The sequence below is a fragment of the Erinaceus europaeus genome, chromosome 17 (assembly GCF_950295315.1).
Source record: "Erinaceus europaeus chromosome 17, mEriEur2.1, whole genome shotgun sequence".
In the NCBI taxonomy this organism is placed as follows: Eukaryota; Metazoa; Chordata; class Mammalia; order Eulipotyphla; family Erinaceidae; genus Erinaceus; species Erinaceus europaeus.
In genome coordinates, this window is record NC_080178.1 from 10,650,885 (window position 1) to 10,668,835 (window position 17,951).

The 17,951-nt window shown below is 55.6% G+C and overlaps 2 protein-coding genes across 11 annotated transcripts in view; one reads left to right on the plus strand and one right to left on the minus strand.

Annotated features, from left to right (window-relative positions):
- The first annotated feature begins 8,161 nt into the window (after positions 1 to 8,161).
- LRRC10B (leucine rich repeat containing 10B) lies at positions 8,162 to 9,830 on the plus strand. The gene has a single exon (XM_007526325.2). It carries the CDS (start codon positions 8,421 to 8,423, stop codon positions 9,288 to 9,290), a length of 870 nt encoding a protein of 289 aa, XP_007526387.1. The 5' UTR covers positions 8,162 to 8,420; the 3' UTR covers positions 9,291 to 9,830.
- Positions 9,831 to 12,004: 2,174 nt separating this feature from the next.
- The window catches only part of SYT7 (synaptotagmin 7), a 64,079-nt gene continuing 58,132 nt past the window's right edge, over positions 12,005 to 17,951 (minus strand). For all 10 annotated transcript variants that reach the window (XM_060176299.1, XM_060176300.1, XM_060176298.1 and 7 more), the window contains one exon: positions 12,005 to 16,592. In XM_060176299.1, the coding sequence (XP_060032282.1) occupies positions 16,488 to 16,592 (105 nt within the window). In that variant the 3' untranslated portion in view covers positions 12,005 to 16,487. The remainder of the gene's footprint in view (positions 16,593 to 17,951) is intronic.

The following is a 17,951-nucleotide window of genomic DNA, read 5'->3' on the forward strand; positions in this document are numbered from 1 at the left end:
CTTGCACATTGTAATATGTGCACTCAACCAAGTGTGCTACCACCCGGCCCCCAAGAAGAAAGTCTTTTCGCATCACCATTATGTTACCTCCACCCCGCCCTTCACTTACTCATTCACTCAACACGTATACAGCAGGCACCAGGCTGTGCCCTGGAACATCAGCATATATCTTAGTGCCAAACAGATTCCAAATCCCTCACAGTAGATGCTTTTTGCCAGAGAAAGTTCTTTGAAAGAGAACTGGGGGAGTTTCAGGATCAACATGGGGGCTGGACATGTTCTGGAGGATTCAGAAGGTTCTCTGAAAGAGAGGGGTTTCAGCTGAGACCTGTAGGAGAAGCAACAACATGAATTGAGGAAAGAGGCAAGAAGAGAGGCCAGAGTGTGCAAAGGCCCAGGGGTTGTTTCTGTAACAAACCACCCTTAAGTCCAAGAGGCTAAGAATGTTAAAAATTTATTTCTCACCAGCTCTGGCTTATAGAGGTGATGGGGATTGAACCTGGGACCTCAGAGCCTCAGGCATGAGAATCTTTTTTGCATCACCATTATGCTGTCTCCCTCAGCCCACTTCTCTATTTTTCTTATTTTATTATTTTTTTTGCTATTGGGGTTATCCCTGGGGCTCCATGCATGATTCTACTGTCCACATGAGACTTTTTAAATTCCTTTTATTTTTATAGATGGTAAGAGATAAAGAGGAAGAAATAGGTAGAGAGAGACAGAAAGAGGAGAGAAAGCAAAGAATGGTTCCACTGTGTATAAAGCTTCCCCCACGCAGTATTCATAAGTGGTGGCTGGGCTTGAACCCAGGCCCTCATGTATGGCAAAGCATGTACTCTACCAGGTGAACCACCTCCTATTCCTCTCTCTCTCTCTGTTTTTTTTTTTCCCAGAGCACTTCTCAGTTCTGGCTAGTGGTAGTGCTGGGTATTGAACCTGGCTGGGAGCTTGGAGCCTCAGGTATGGAGCCTTTTCGCATAACCATTATGCTGTCTCCCTGCCTTCCCATTTTTCTTTAGAAATTAACAACCATGTAAATTCTCTGTGTGTGATTACCATTGATTATTTCCCTCTCTGCCAATCAATGCTGTCTGGCTTACTCACCCAACCCCAGCAGAACCCAGGGGGCTAGAGGACTCCTCCCTGTGCCCTGACAATGCCCTGAATCCCTTCTGCAACACAGGGATCTACCTGGAACCCTTTTCAAAATCAGGCCCCCACTTCCAGCCTGGAGGCCGGGCCCTGGGCCTCACTGGTATTTCTCCCTAAGTCTGTGTCCGTCGTCCCTCCTGGCTCTGGGAGGTGCAGCAGAGGGCTCTCAGCTTTCACCATGCTGGGAGGTCACTCTGTTCTCCAAGCTCGGGTTCCAGGAATGTGATCTGGGTTATGTCATTTCTGAGCTTGAGTTTCTGGGGCCTGGGGAGCAGGCTGGTGGTGCCTGTGTAGCCCCTAGTCTGAGCAGCTGGTGAGGGCTCCTGGGTAATGCTGGGCTTCATGCTGCCTGGAATTTGCTAGCAGGAAAACACTAAGCCCAGGTGCCAGTTCTGGGCCACCCCTGGAACTTGGGGGTCTCTTAGATCTGCCCTCTTAAACCTGTCTGGGCGAACCCGGTGAACTCTAGGTCCTGGAAGTCCTCATAAATAGGATGGCCCCAGAGATCTTGTGACTGTCGTCTGGGGGTGGGTGGATGCTTGCGCCTTCTACGAGGTTGCCCCAATTTTGCCTGGCGAGAGAGGCAGTGAGATATGGCTGGGGATGCCCAGGATTGTGGTGAAACTGAGGCAAGCAAAGGTTGGATTTTAAAGAGAAAAAGCAAGGGTTAACTTCTTGGTCAGAGAAAATTTCAGTTGGTGGTTGTCTTCCCCCCTTCCTCCCAGCATAAACAGGGCTTCTCCTGTTATCATCAAAGTGGCCTTGGTTCGTGGCCTTAGAATCTGCTTCTTCTGCCCAAGAGTCTGCTGATAACCCAGACAAGTTGTTACTCTCTGCATACACAAAAGAAAAAGTCACTTGTGAAACTTGTTGTTATGAGTTACTAGGGGAAAGTTGATAATTGTATAAAAGAGCCAGTGCCATTGCAGTCTTTTGTGGACATGAGTGTGGCAGGGCCTGCCAGCAGAATAGACATGACTTCCTACGTGAAAGCCTCAGTGTGTCCTGTCTCTCTGCTTGAGAATCCCATAACAAAACAACTAGCTTTGTCCTTATGGGGAAGCTGTGTAACCTGGCTCAGGCTGCTTCACTTCTCTGAGTCTGCTTCTGGGACTGCAAAAGTTGGATGTGGCGTGGGGGAATTAGATCCTGCTTGCCTGCCTAAGTAAGCAGTGTCAAAGGTGGGTTATTGATAGATCTCCAGGGTCACTTAGCAGATGGCAGTGATTACTCTGAAGTAGAGATGGGCGGGGTGACTTCATCACTTATTGATTTTTGAAATGAGCTTTGATTATTTATTTATTTATTTATTTATTTATTTATTTATTTATCTCTCCTGGATCCTGATGGAATTGGAGTTCAGAGCCCTCTAGTCATCGTCCCCTAACATTTCTCCCCTTCTGGGAGCCTGGACCAAAATTCTTTTTGGGGTGCAGAAGGTAGGAGTCTGGCTTTTGTAATTGCTTCTCTGCTGGACATGGGTGTTGGCAGGTCAATCCATACCCCAATCCAGTTTCTCTTTCCCTAGTGTATTTGTTTTCTTTTTAAAATTTTATTCATTTATTTTGCCATCTTTGTTTATTTACTGGATCGGGACAGCCATAAATGGAGATCTAGGGGGAGATACAGAGGGAGAGAGACAGAGAGACACCTGAAGCCTTGCTTCATCACTTGCGAAGCTTTTCCCCTGCAGGTGGGGACTGGGGGCTTGAACCTGGGTCCAGCTCCTTGCACACTGTAACACACGCACTCAACCAGATGTGTCAGTGCCTGGCTTTATTTTATTTTCAAAAAATTTATAGTATTTATTTTCCCTTTTGTTGTCCTTGTTGTTTTTCACTGTTGTTGTAGTTATTATTGTAGTTGTTATTGATGTTGTCATTGTTAGCTAGGACAGAGAGAAATGGAGAGGAGGGGAAGACAGAAAGGGGGAGAGGAAGATAGACACCTGCAGACCTGCTTCACCGCCTGTGAAGTGGCTCATGGGGAGCCGGGGGCTTGAACTGGAATCCTTATTCCAGTCCTTGCGCTTTGTGCCACATGCACTTAAACCACTGTGCTACCTGTGCTACCGCCTGACTCCTGGCTTTGTTTATTTTGTCTGGTAAGACAGAAGTTGAGAGGAGGAGGGGGAGACAGAGATGGAAAGAGAAAGGTAGACACTTACAGACTTGCTTCATGACTCATGAAGCTTCCCCCTCCAGGTGTGCAACTGCTAGGCCTCCATCATTCACTTATTTTATGAGACTGAGAAGCCAGAGCACTGTTCCACCATAATGCAGTGGCAGGGGTTGAACCCAGGGCCACACACATGCGATCTACCAGACGAGCCCCCTCCCCAGCCCTGCTGCTGCCCCCACCTCTATACACCACCTCCTGCAGTTTCAAACATGGCAGCTAGTGTCTGCCTGGGTCAGAATTCCCACACTGACCTTTCACCTGGAGTCAAAGCCAAGGCCTGGGCTGTCCCTCAGTCTCTGATCTCATGGGTCACCCTGTACCCCCAGTCCCTGCTCTCCAGGAACACCCAGGGACTTGGCACAGTACCTCCTCCCCCTGCAATGCACCTCCCCTTTCCATCTGTCTGCATGGCTTCCTCCCTTCCTCCCTCCCTCCCCTCCTTCCATCTCCTCTGCTCAAATGTCATCCTGCAGCCAAGAAGCCAAGCACTCCCCAGATGCTCCACTTAAAGGGGGCCCCAGAGTGCCCTGCATGACCACTCTGCTTTTTAACTTGTGTTGTCTCTAAAAGTGGTCAGAGAGGAGACCTTTCTTGGAAGGTTTTTGCCATGAAAGCATTTTCTTTCTGTCTTTCTTCCTCTTTGGCAACTCTGTCTGTGATGAATGTTAATTACACTCATTGCCGGGATCACTTCACAACGTATAAATATTGCATCGTTCTGTTTGCAAATGTGACGCTGATCTAACGTTAATGTCAATTATACCTTATTACAAACAAATAAGTAATTAAATGGAGTCCCCAGTCCTTGACTCTCTTCTGTGTTTACTTTCCTTCATAGTCTGATCTTCACATGACATACTGGGCAGTGTGTTTTCTTTTTATGTGATATTGTGGGGGTGGGGGATGGATTCTGGTCCAACCACTGTATTCTCCTTATTATTTCTTTTTTAAATTAATTTATTTTCCCTTTTGTTGCCCTTGTTGTTTTCCATTGTTGTTGTAGTTATTATTGTTGTTATTGATTTCATCATTGTTAGATAGAACAGAGAGAAGTGGAGAGAGGAGGGGAAGACAGAAAGGAGGAAAGAAAGACAGGTGGGGAGCTGGGGGCTCGAACCGGGATCCTTATACTGGTCCTTGTGCTTCATGCCACATGCGCTTAACCCGCTGCACTACCGCCAGACTCCCTATACTGGTCTTTTTTTATGTTTATTTTTAAGGATCTCAGTTTGAGCCCTGGCTCCCCACCTGCAGGGGAGTTGCTTCACAGGTGGTAAAGCAGGTCTGCAGGTGTCTATCTTTCTCTCCCTGTTTGCAAATGTGACATCTAATGTTAGATGTCAATTTTACCTTATTACAAACAAATAAGTAATTAAATGGAGTCCCCAGTCCTTGACTCTCTTCTGTGTTTACTTTCCTTCATAGTCTGATCTTCACATGACATACTGGGCAGTGTTATTTTTTTTTAATGTGGTATTGTGGGGGTGGGGAGTTGGATTCTGGTCCAATCACCATATTATTATTATGTTCTAATTTTTATATTTATTTTCCTTTTTGTTGCTTCCCTCCTTCCAACTACTGCATTCTATATACTTGCTCCACTGTTGTCTATACACTTGCTTCTCCTGGTGCTGTCCATGGTGCTCCCATGTGGTGCTGGGGCTGAACCCAGGACCTCAGGCATGGCCTGTGCTTTCCACCACTGAACCACCTGCTGAGTCCATGGTGTTGGATTATTCTCTTTCATAAGAATCTAAGTCCCACATAGGCAGGCTTTTTTTTTTTTTTTTTTTTTGGGAGGGGGGGAAGACCTCTTAGTGTCACATTCATAGTAACCTCCAGTACCTAGGCATAGAAGTAGGGGTGTGATGCTTGCTGAATGACTATCTGAATGAGGGTGAAGATTTAAGTTTGGGGAGGGAAGTGAGGGGAGTGGGCTTGGGTGTGAGGGACATACCACCACTGTCCTGCTGTGGAACCAGATCCCCAAGATCTCATGAGCTCTTGGGAATCACACCCCTCTGTGGTGAGTTTCTGTCCTTCAAGTCTTAGCAGTCAGAGAGGTTGTGCCCCCAGGGGGTGTAGGCACCACAGGGAACTTTTGTGGGGAGACAGGGAAGGAAACAGAGATCTCTGCACTGCAGGTTCGGCCTTCCTTCCTTCCTTCCTTCCTTCCTTCCTTCCTTCCTTCCTTCCCTCCTTTCATTCTTTCTTTCTAGCCAGAGCACTGATCAGCCCTGACTCATGGTGGTGTGGGGACTGAACCTGGGACTTTGGAACCTCAGGCATGAGGGTGTCTTTGCATAACATTATGCCATCTGCCCCCATCCCAGGTGTGGGTTTTCCTTCTCTGAAAAACAAAGAGACTTAACATGAGTAGGACAAGAGGTGAGTGATTGTCAGCGCTGGGTGCTGGGTGCTGGGTGCAGGGGGTTAACCACACAGAGCTTGGTACATTTAAAAAAAAAAAACCCAAACAGATCTAGGGGGGGGCAGGTAAGTCAGTGCTCACAATGGGGACTGGAGAGTTCATGGGGTAGGTGGCGGGGGAGGAAGCAAGATACCGTTGGGCACTGCAGTGCTTGGGTGAGCAGCCAGGCTGCCTGGGGTCCCGCCTGGAGCCTTCCCAGCTCTTCCCCCGCTCCCGCTCCCACTCCCAGGTCTCACTTTCCTGCCTTCTCAGGGTGTAGGGAGAGGCGGAGCGGCCCCGTGCTGGGGTGAAGCTAATTCATTAGTGCCGCCTCACAAGGACCGTGCGCCTGCAGTGCCAGCATGATTCATCGACATGATTGCCCCGCTGCCAGCCTGCGTGGGCCCAGAACGCCAGCACATTTTACCTTTCCCCACCGAGAAAGGCCTGGTGGGAGGCAAAGGTACAGGATCTACCCGAAGCAGGAGAAAGACAGGGAGAAAGAAGAGGGCTGGCCCCTGTGCCCTTGATCCCAAGAAGCCCTGCCAGGCTGCTGAGATGCAGGGGTATGGGAGGGGGCTGCCAGCAGGGCCCCAGAGGGCTGCCTGGTGCTGGGTGAAGCTCTGAGCATGTGGTGAGCTAGGGTTGGCTGGGTCTCCTCCTCCCTTGGGGGAACACTGGGGGGTAGCAGGCAAGGGTTAGAGTTGGGGGGGGGGGTAGGGGAGGATTCACCCATATTCTGCCAGCCTGGCTGGGTTTTCTGGTTTCTAAGGAATCACCTCTTCCAACAAGTTCTTCTAAACCAGTAGAAAAACGCATTTGGAAGACAGGTGAAGGTGATGTCAGAGAGAAGGCTGAATCCTTCTGGCTGGGGCTCAGGCTTCTGCCAACACCTGCCCCCCCCTTTAGCTCTGGTATGGGGGTTCCTGTGTCAGCCTGGATCCAGCCCAGCCCGCATCTTGTGTGTCTCTCTCCCCACAATTGGTGGCTGTTCCCCAGCTCAAAGCCATTCCTGCCTCTGTCTCCTTCCATGTTCACCCATGACATTCTTTGCTCTGTTACAAAGATGATTACTCTTATCTTCTTTTTGTTATTGTTCCTTTATCCAACACCTAAAATATCGAAGCTCTGAGCAGAGGGAGCCAGGGACAAAGAAATGAGAAGAAAAATACACAGAGTAATTTCTTTTCTATGAAATCCAATAACAGGCGGAGTTGATCTGTGATGATGGAGGCCAATATCACAGCCGCCTGTGGGAGGTGGGGGCAGATGGGTAGAGGCTCTGGGGAAGGCTCTACTTGATGGAAATGTCACATGGCTGTTTACAAGTGTCAAAACTCATCAGACTGTTTTGCCACTTACAATCCATACATTGTACCATGGCGAAGTTTGCCTTGATGTAAAATACCTTAATTTTTTTTTTTCATGGGTTTCTTCCTCTGTGCTGTAGCCTTGTGGGCAGGCAGGGGACCAACGTGCCTGAGGTTCTCATTCCGGGCTTGTGAGGGCCACTACTCCCCACCCTTGGGCTGGCCTCCCTGCTTTTAGGAGACAGGGGTCCCCAGCTTCATGGATAGGCAGCAAAAGTCACAGAACCTGAAGACCTGGCAGCCGGCTGTGCCCTTAAGTTATTGCCCTGCCAATAACTGTGAACCAGTGCATAGGTGGATTGAACTTTCTTCTTTTTTCCCCCTATTTACTGTGTGGGACAAGGGTTAAGAGCTCTGGCTGGTTTCCAATCTCAGCTGCTCACCAGAGGGGTGTGAAGTCACTCCTGCTCAAGTTAAACCGCGCACACAGGCTGAGCCTGTTTCCCCATCTTAGGCACTGGGGTTCTGAGTGGTGCTGCCCGCGTGGGGTGTGTGGGGTGTGTGCAACCCAGGGGTACGGGCTCGGCGCTGGGCAACACGTGGAGTCTCTGCCCAGGGCTCGCGCAGGGGGTGGAGGCTGCAGGGGCGAGGCGAGACCTCGCTGACCCCCAGTGCTGGTGCTCGGTGGCGCTCACGTATCGCCGTCCCCTGCCCACCGCAGCCGCGCACCGGCCTTGAGCAGAGCTGGAGGGGCAGGAGGTGGGGGTGGTGGCCAGTGCACCGAAGAGGAACCGGATGGCTAATGGGGGTTTCCCGGGAAGGGATGCCCCTCCCCAATAAAGGACTGGAAAGTCCTCAAGTGGCCCCGGTGGGAGGCTGGTCCCGAGCCGCTGGGCACGACTGACCGGCGGTGACCGCTCGAAGAGTCACTTGTCCCGCGTCCCCATCCCCGTCTCGGACCCCGGCAGCCCGCTCCAAGCGGGAGGTGTAGACAGCTGGGACGGCTTTGCACTCACCTCACCACTCGGGGAGGCGGGCCCCGGGGACTCCGCCCCCGATAGGCCCCGCCCCCACCCGTCCTCGCTCCTCATTGGCAGCCGCGCGCGCGTCCGGGGTTGCCAAGGCGACGGCTCCCTAGGCTGCGGGTCCGCGCACTCCCCAGCCAGTGGGCCTCCCTCCGGCGGAGGCAGTGGGGGAGGCCGGAGGGCGGCGGCCGAGGAGCGCGGCGCACGGCCCGGCCCGGCCCCCCCTCCCGGCGCAGGGGCAGGCCGGGGCGGGGGGCCCCGTCGGGGCTCGGGCGGCGGCGAGGCGAGGCGAGGCGAGGCGATGCCGGGCGGCGGCCGCGGCCCCGGCCGGGGCCCGTGACCATGGGCATCGCCGAGTCCACGCCGGACGAGCTGCCGTCGGAGGCGGAGGAGCAGCTGCGCAGCGGCGAGCAGCAGCTGGAGCTGAGCGGGCGGCGGCTGCGGCGCCTGCCCTGCGCCGTGTGCGCGCTGAGCCGGCTGCGGAAGCTGTACGTGAGCGGCGCGGGGCTGCGCGAGCTGCCCGACGAGATCGAGGAGCTGCGCGAGCTGCGCATCCTGGCGCTCGACTCCAACAAGCTGGAGCGGCTGCCCGACGGCCTGTGCCGCCTGCCGCGCCTCACGCGCCTCTACCTGGGTGGCAACCGCCTGCTGGCGCTGCCCGCGGACTTCGCGCAGCTGCAGAGCCTGCGCTGCCTCTGGATCGAGGGCAACTTCCTGCGGCGCTTCCCGCGGCCGCTGCTGCGCCTGGTGGCGCTGCAATCGCTGCAGATGGGCGACAACCGGCTGCGCGCGCTGCCCGCCGAGCTGCCGCGCATGACCGGCCTGCGCGGCCTCTGGCTCTACGGCAACCGCTTCGAGGAGTTCCCGCCCGCGCTGCTGCGCATGCGCCGCCTGCACATCCTAGACCTGGACCGCAACCGCCTGGGCGGCTTCCCGGACCTGCACCCGCTGCGCGCCCTGCGCGTCTTCTCCTACGACCACAACCCGGTCACCGGGCCCCCGCGCGTCGCCGACACCGTCTTCCTCGTGGGCGAGGGCGCCGTCGAGCGCATGGCCGAGCGCGACGAGCCAGCGTCCCGGCCGCCGCCCCGCCGGCCCGCGCGGGCCTTCGACGACGAGGAGGAGGAGGACCTGCTGCTGGGCGGCGGGGGGCCCCGCGCGCTGGGGGGCCCCGGGGGCGTCCTGGACCCCGTGCAGGGGCGGGGCAGCTGAGCCCGCGCGGGGGCGACCACTCGGGGCTGGAGGGGGGCGATGCGGAGGGGGAGCTTGGACATGGGGGTGCGGGCAGCTTTGGACACTTTAGGGGTGCGAGGGAGAGCTCTCCTCCTACACCCCCGACGCCATCCCAGGGTGGATCTGCAGCCCACGGAACCTCTTAGAAAAGAGCCCCGCAAGCTGCCTCCTGGAACCGGGCACCCTCCTTCCTCTCCTCCCCCACCCCCCCCCCCGCTTCCCAGGAGCTTGCAAAGCCCCCCTTCCTGGAGTTTGGAGGAGCTTGACAGTCCATTCCAATGCAGCCATCGCTCCACTTGAGTGGGGGGGGGCTCGTACCCCCCCGTGAGGCACAGCCGCCCTGGGAGGAGGGCCTGGGAGGTGGGAGTGGCAGACTGGCACCGGGGCCCAACCCCGCAGCCGTCCTGCCCCCTCTGCCAGGGCTTCACGGTGCAGACCTCTCTCCTTCCCCTGCCCCGGGGGCTTGTATGGGGAACGGAAAGTGGGGTCTCCCCTCTCTGGAACCCTACCCCCCCCCACACACACACACCGCGTCCCTGCCGCAGCTTCCCAGCTGTCAAGTTTGAGAGGCTTCTGACTGCGGGCGGTGCCCGGGGGTGGGGAGCGGTGCGGGTTCGGTGCAGCGCCTCCCCTCGGCCTGCACTCTCCATTCCCTTAAATGGGCACAGTAGGGTGCCTGGCACAGCATGGGGGCACGGGATCAGGGCTGAGGAGCGGGGGACCTCGCACTGCCTGGCCAGAGCTTTCCCATCCAAGCAATAACGGGAAGAAGGGGCCAGGGACACTCAGGGACAATGTCAGGGCCAGCCCCCCCCCCCAGTGGGTGGTAATGTTTTCTTTAGGGAGGAAAACCAAAACTGGTTGTAAACATAAATTATACTTCTCGGAGAAAGAATGTCCGTTTCCCACACACGCCTGGTTATTTATAAGCCCTGGGAGCCTTGGGCCGGTGGCCGTGGTGGCCAAGAGGTCCCACTGGCACTGCCCTGCTCAGCTCTGCGTCAGAAGGCCTCCAACCAAGTGTAGTGTCCCGTGTGGGCTGGTGTCTGTCTGTCCACTGTCTCTCTGGACCTTACTCTCCCCCCCCATTCTTGAGTCTTTTCTTTCTTGCTTTTTTTTTTCTTCCAAATCTCCCTCCAGCTGAGCTAACATTTCTGTTTTTTGAGTAAGACTGGCTCCCCCCCCCCATTCTCTGGCTGTTCCTCTCTCTTTCCATGCCCCTCACTGTCTTTCCTTCTGTCCTTCCCTTCTATGCCCTCATGGTGGAACTTTCTCCCCTGCTTGTTCAGGGGACAAGGTCTCCTTTTTCAGATTTAAAGGAAGAAAATAGTTTTTTAAACCTCCCAGTCTAGAGACCTATCTCCCAGGGTGCCCTTTGATGCTGCTAGACCACAGTCACCATGACAACGGGACTGATGTCATTTGGGGTCCAAATGTCAGGCCCTGCCTAGTGGCTCTGCTGGCCACAGGCCTGGGCCTGGATTAGGATGGGGCCGTGGAAAGATCCAGAACAGGCAGCCTTCAAGTGAGAGCAAAGGCCTGGGGTGACCTGAAAAAATGGGAGGTGGGTATGGGGGTGATGGAGGCTGCCTCCTCCAGGTAGGACAGAAATCTAGACTTGTCTCTCCCAAGTCCCCAGATGCCCAGGTTGCCGGGTGAAGGCTCCATTTGGGTCCCCTGAGCCATCCTGGGGCTGGGACCTCGAGGAGAAGGAATGTGAACTCCCTGGGGGGGGGGGCAGAGTGGATACTGTCTTCTGGGCTGTGACTCTCAGTCTGTCACCCCACTGGGACTGGAATTAGAAGGCACCCGGTGGCCTTGAACAAGTCTCAGTTGCTCTGCCTCAGTTTCTCCAAGTGTACTCAAGGAATTGGGTTACTTGGGTCTGATGCCACAACTCAGTGACTCCTGTCTAGCTTCCCTTCTTGCAAGTCTTGGCAAGGAGGAAAAGAGGGGCCAGGGAGCCCCAGTTGCCCCAGAAAATCTGCTGGGGGCAGCGAGCCTAGATTCCCTCCTCCCTGTGGTGTTTCCCTGCCGCACTGCCTAGGCTGGGCCCCACGATGAGTTCCCTATGACATCTCAGCCATCCTGAGTCCCCTCTTCACCCTGCCCCTGTCCCTGCTTTGGCTACTTGCTCACCTTCCACACCAGATACCAGTTTCCCCCAGGACATGAGAGTTTAGTTAAATGGATGACACAGAGCACTAGCTCTCTCCCCGCCACCTCCCTGCCTGGACTGCTCACTTGCTTTTGGGGAGCAGGGAGAAGTGCAGGTGACTGACTCCTGGAGGACACATCTGCCACCCACTGTCTGGGGGCAGTCACTTTTGTGGGGGATGGTGGCAGGCAGGAAAGATCCAGAAGAGGTGTGTTGTTGTTGGGGCATGGGCGGATAAGACACAGGCTGGGAAGGAAGTAGCTCACTTATAACTGGGTGCTCATCTGCGCTGCAGGGGTCCCTCTGATCTTGGCTGGCAGGTCAGGTGGAGGGATGGGGAGGGTTCCCTCATAGATTCACAAAGTATGGGATTTTTTTGGGGGGGGTCTTCTTCCAGACTCCTTGCTTCTGCCGCCCCTCAGGGATTTGGCACAAAACGGCAACAGGGTTCTTAGGATCTGGGGGTGCCCCACACAGGAGCACCTCTTTGCCCCCCCCCCCCGCAAGCTACCCCAGAGACACTCAGGCACTCCTCTTCCAAGGATGAACATTTATTAGCACATGAGCTGTGCCACACAGAACACGTGTTCAGACAGGGGTCCCTGCCCAGGAAGGGGGGCTCACAATCTAGACAGACACGACACAGACACACAGGCCACAGACACAAGGGGTAGGGCGTCTCGGGGACACAGGCAGCGGGTGAGGGGACCACAGGCTGGAATGCATGGCGTGTTCAAGCGTTGTCTTTCTGGGTGTCTTTTGGGGGAGAAAGGAGAGCAGGTGGGTGTTTGGGGTGGCCCTCCAGGAAGCAGGGCACCCGGGAGGGAGTTGTCAGATAACACAGCAGTGTCCCCGTGTTCAGGCTTGTTTCCATAGAAATCCTGAGCAGAGGACATTCTGGCGAAAGGGGAGCTCTAGAGACTACTTACCTGACCCTGGGCTTCCCTCTAACCTCGGGGACAGGGACCAGAAACAGAAGGATATGACAACCCCATTTTTGGGGCGTTTAAACCAGGTTGTAAGAAACCAGTGGGGCACATAGGTGGATGAAACCATGAAGCAGCTGCTGCCTCAGATGCTGGGGGGCAGGGAGGGAGTGGGGGGAGGGTGATGGTCCCCTTCAGGCCAGGGCGGGATGATGACAAAGGTGCGCTAGTCTCATTTGTGCCTGCGACAGATGTAGCACCTTCCTTCTGAAGGACCCTGAGAGAGCTGTGGGCCTCGGTTTCCCCTGCACATGTGGAGGGCAGGCTGGGAAGGGGCTGGGATGGTTATTGCTTTGTTGTGGACCGAGGAAGCAGACCTGAAGAAGGAATGGCTGGCTACAGTCACATGGTGGAGGAAGGAGTGTGGAGGGGGAGTGGTGGCAGCAGCTGGGACTGGCCCTGGGCCCCTCAGAGCTGAAGGGCTGTTTGCAGTTCAAAGGGGTGAACCTACAAGTCCAGCCAGCAGACTCTTGACATTTCCTGCCTAGGAGCGGAAGGAGGACGCAGCTGGCCGGAAGTCACAGTGGCCCAGCCAGAGTTGGGGTATGGGCAAGGGCTGGAGTGTCCATCTTTGGCTCATCTAACCTGCTTTAGGGGGGTGGTGAGGGTCCCCCTGGGAACTGAGAGAGGGGTTCTCAGGCTGGATGAGCTACAGGAAGTACCTCTCAGGTCTCCATTGATTCTACTCCCGACAGACTTTGCTTTGGGCTTGATCCAGACTGAGTGGCTGGGGCACCCTGGACCGTGGGTGGCTTTGTTTTCTAGAGGTGAGGCCTTCGGCCAAGCCAGCTCTGAAAGGTGACACGTAGGGCCAGGGAGACTCAGTCTCAGTCTGCCCAGCCCCATCACCCCACTGCCTCTCCCCTAGGTGAGGAATGGCAGGGACTCAACGCAGGAAACAGCCAAGGCCCTGCTTTTTCACGATCCTTTATTAGTCAGAACAGGCCTCGCCACAAAAAGCAGGGCCCTTCCCCACAAAAATATGATTCTGCAAAGAGGAAAGAGATCTTGCTGGCTTAGAGGGTGCATGTGGTAGATTTTTTTTTTGTATGGTTCTTTTTCCTTTTTTTTTTTTTCATCCCCTTCATTTCTCTTTGCTGTTTTTCTTTTCCTTCATGAAAGTGGTTTTTTATTTTTTATAAAACACTTGTGTTCAAGGACTCAAACACGATACAAACAGCAGTAACCAATGCCCACCCCTGGGAGGCCCAGCTGGGTTGGGGGCTCTGGATCTTCCCACCTTAGCTTTGTAATGTTATTATTGTGTGTGTGTGTATCTGTTTTCTGTGTCCCTTTCCTGGCCTCTGGCACTGGTGGGCAGGATGGGAAGCCCTGGGGAAGATGGCATTGATACAGCAGAAACTTGGGAAGAGGGTTCCCAAATAAGAGGTGGGCTGAGTCTAGGGCGCCCACAAATACGGCAGGTGACACTCAGGAGGGGACCTGGGGTATGGTGTTAAGAGACAGGTGGACCCAGGCCAGCCTCTGCTCATGCGGGAGGTGCTGGGAGTGGTGGTGGTGGGGGGGAATTTGGGGGCCAACGGGGGAGCCCGATGTAATAATACTTTGCTGCTCCAAGGGTGGGCAACACCTTCAGAGTCCACTGACTTCCACTCCCAGGTCAGGTGACCGCGGCCTCACAACCTCCCCCATGAGGTAGGTGAAAGTATTATTACCATCATTTTACAAATGGGGAAACTGAGGCCCCGGGAGTGTGGGTGATTGGCCCAAGGTCCTGGGCTGGTGGCTGGACGCCGGTGCTCGGGGGGTCCCCACCCCGCATTCTTCCACCCCCCAACCTCCCCCATTTCTTAGATGGCCCCGCTGCCCTCACCCTATCTCATCCCCACCTTCCCTTGCCTCTCCACCCATACATAGTAGGATCTGCAGAACTGCGAGGCAGGGTTGCTCCAGGTACTTGGGTAGAGTCAGATAGGGAATCAACCCAGCCCCGTAGACGCCCTCCGCATATGATTGGCTAATAGAGATGTGGGCGGAGCTAAAAGCAATCTCCCCGCCCACCCAGCTCTGGTGGGTTCCATCAGCCTGGGGCGCACTCACGACCTGGGGCTGGGGGGAACACAGGAAACCCAGGCGAGTCCTGTCCCCCTCGCACCCCCTCTGTCTCACACAACCCGGGGGCCGCCGCCTCACGTCCCTGCTGGGCGCTGGTCCCTGGCCGCTCCCGAAAAAGAAAAGAAGGTGCAGACCGACCACAGGACCCCCCCTTCCTTGCCCCCACTTTTAAGCAAAGCTACAATAACAGAAAAACTGTGGATTTACAAAGGAATGTGGGTGACTGCTTTACATGAGCACTCTACAAAATGATTCACCTAGTTAGTAAGACATTCCTCCGGGGCCCCCGGGAGAGGGGTGCAGGTAGGGTGGGGTGAGGTAGGGGGCGAGGGCAGGGGTGGGAGATGCCATTTAAGAAAAATATGTCCACGGGGGTGGGTGTAGGGGGATCAGCCTGCCCCGTCCACTGTGCGCAGTGCAACAGGCTCAGCTCGGGGGAACCGACTAGAGGGAAATGTTCCCCACCCTTACCCCACACCTATGATGCTGTAATGCCCTCTCAGGTGGCACCCTTTTCCATAGTCTCCTTTCCTGGGGTGTCAGGCCCCAGGGGGAGAGGGCGGAGTCAGAACTGTGGCCCAGACCGTGATGTCCTGGCGCCACCTAGTGGTGGGTGCGGGCCTGCCGGCCAGGCTCAGGCCACCGGGGATTTGAACCTGTCATCAACTAGCAGTTTCTTATCAACAGAGGACTGCTGAGGAGGTGAGCAGGCTTAAGTAGGGATCAGCCTGAAATCCGCCGCCTCCAGCGGGAGGCCAGTTTTAGCTTCTGCAGCAGCTGGGGAGGAGAGACCAGCCTGGCCTTGGGGGGCAGGGAGAGGTAACCTCAGAACTCCACTCTAGAAGGTTCCCTGTTTCCTTTGCCTGATCCAGACAGGTCAGGGAAGGGGGTGGCAGGGAGGGTCTCCGAGCATAGCGAGGGAGGGGCAGGAAGCTGGGCAGAATGGAGCAGACTGCCAGCATGCCTGAGCTGTGGTAATGGGGGTGGGGAGCACAGGGGTTTGGGGCCCCTGAGAAGAGAGGGAGCACGGGAGTCCTGGGGACACGGAGGGAAGTGGAACCATGGTGGAGAAACAAGATGGTTGCACGAGGGTGTGTGGGGCCAAGGAGGGGCTCCCAGCAGAGGGGGTGGTGGCTGGGGGTGTCAGGAGCTGGAAGCCACCCAAATCTTGGCTCTTCTGGCATCTGTCTCCCCCCAACCCCCTCACCTGCCGTGCCTGACTCCTGGCCTCACGTCCCGACACACTGCCCTGTCTGCATAGTCCTCTGCCCTGCCAACCCCAGGGGCACGGGGAGTGAGCGCCCCCCTCAGAGACAGACAGACAGACACACACACACACATGCACGCACGCACACACGCACATACGGTGGACACAACACGAGTACACAAGTTGCGGCTCCAAGAGCCTGAAATAGGCTCCCTGCTACCCTTGGCCTTCAGGACCCCACTGGCACCCTAAGTCACCCAGGGGGGACAAGCCTGTCCTGGCCAGGCCGGGCCAAACGCCTCGGCTTCCCCTCTCTCCTGGTCCCCCCACCTCCCAGGGTGGGGGGCATGTGGGCAGCTGGGGGTAGGGGCGGCCTCTCTCCACTCCAGGCACTGCCTTAAAGAAAACGGGGGCTGGTGCCCACCTGGCGGGCCTCTGGAGGGATCAGCAGGGGCCATATGTATACCTCCCCCACTTCTGTAGCATCAGCAAGTCAAGGAGGGAAAGGGCAAAGCAGGAAAATGGCTCCCCGAGCCCCTCCCCCAGAGCTGGACCAGCAGGGGTGGGACTGGTACTTCCTAGAAACAGGAGGGCCCCCATGAGTTCCTGGGACCACTCCCTGGCCAAGCCCTCAAGGTCCTCCCCTCACCCTAGGCGGCAGAGGGGGCCAGGCCGGGCCTTGTGCATAAAGTGGTGAGGACATGATGGGGGCCCAGGCCCTCGGCTCCCCAGGACAGTTGTGGCCCCTCTCAGGCTTTCAGCTGGTGCCACTGGGCCACGGGCTGGCGTGGGCGGGCGATCATGTCCTTCCAGTGTTTCACCTCCCCAGGCCCACTCTTCCAGGACAGGTAGATCTGGGGAGAGAGGGAGGAGGCGTTAGGAGCAATCTCAGGGGGGTGGGGGTCAGGGTGACACTCTGCGATTGCTGTCGCTGCACAGGGAGATCCCCTTCCTGCCTCCTAGCCTGATCTGCTTTCTCGGGGTGGCCTCCCGGGGTTGGGGGACTCTGGGCCTGCCTGATCCTTAGATTCCCAGTCTGTTCTTGGTATCTGTCCCCTCTTCCTGCCCTGCCTATTGTTCTCTTGCAGTGCTCCTGGGCAGACCGCCATGTCTGCATGGTCACACGTGCTGCAGGTGGGGAGCCGGGGTTTGAACCTGGGTCCTTCCGCATCGTCCATGTGTGCTTAACCGGATGCATCGCTACTCATCTGCCCCCTTAATTTTGGTTCAGCCAAAGAAAGTAGGCCCAGGGTGCCAGAGAGAGGGCTCAGTGGTAGAACCCTTGCTTGGCATGTGGGGGGCCCCTTGGTACCACATGAGAGCAAAAGAAACAAAATAAGTGGCACTAACTACATGCATGGGGGGGTGATCTGTGAATGTTCTCTTTCTGTCTCCCGGTCTCTGTATTTCTTCTGTTTTTCTGATACAAAGAGTAAAACAAAACAAACAAACAAAAACTGGGCCAAGGAAGTGGTTCAATAGGCAAACCCATGCATGCATGACACTGACTAGTAGTTACTGCAGTAGAGAGAGAGAGAGAAAGAGAGAGAGAGAGAGAGAGAGAAAGAAAAAGAGAGAGACGATTAAAAGGACCCAAGCTCACTATCTAAAGACAACACAATTCCAAATGGTTACACTTCAAAAGACTTTCGAAGTGGGGGCCTGGGGGACAGCTCACCTGGCAGAATGCACAGTTTACCAAGCATGAGGACCTGGGTTCGAGCCCCTGGCCATCTGCACAGGGGGAAACTTCACAAGTGGTGGAGCAGTACTGTGGCATCTCTCCTCTCTTTCTAGCTCTCTGTCCCTCTCTGTCTCTGATTCTCTTAAAAATAAATAAATAACAGCGCACTGGAGTGGTGGAATTGTGCAGGCATGATACACTAGTGAGAACACTGGTACAAAATAACTAAGAGCTTAAAAGTGGACATAGTTACTTGCCCTTGGTTTGAGCTGGTCAAGGAGAGGAATCAGCAGGCCCCAAGTCTTACTCAGAACACGTTTGCTGTTGGGTAACGGGTACCACCATCAGGAGAAAGCGGCCCACTTATGACCATGGCTTGGTGGCAGGAAAGCTAGTCTTTCTCTTTGAGACCAGCAAGGGCTGAGTTCTCCCTTCCCCTCTGAGGGGTGCCTCCCACATTGATCTGTACCCCAGGATCTCAGGCTGCCTTTTCCATTTCCACCACAGAGGGTCATGCCCCTGGTGACCC

What these genes read in the sequence shown, in the direction of transcription:
- LRRC10B (XM_007526325.2), top strand. Translation starts at nt 8,421, where the DNA reads ATGGGCATCGCCGAGTCCACGCCGGACGAGCTGCCGTCGGAGGCGGAG.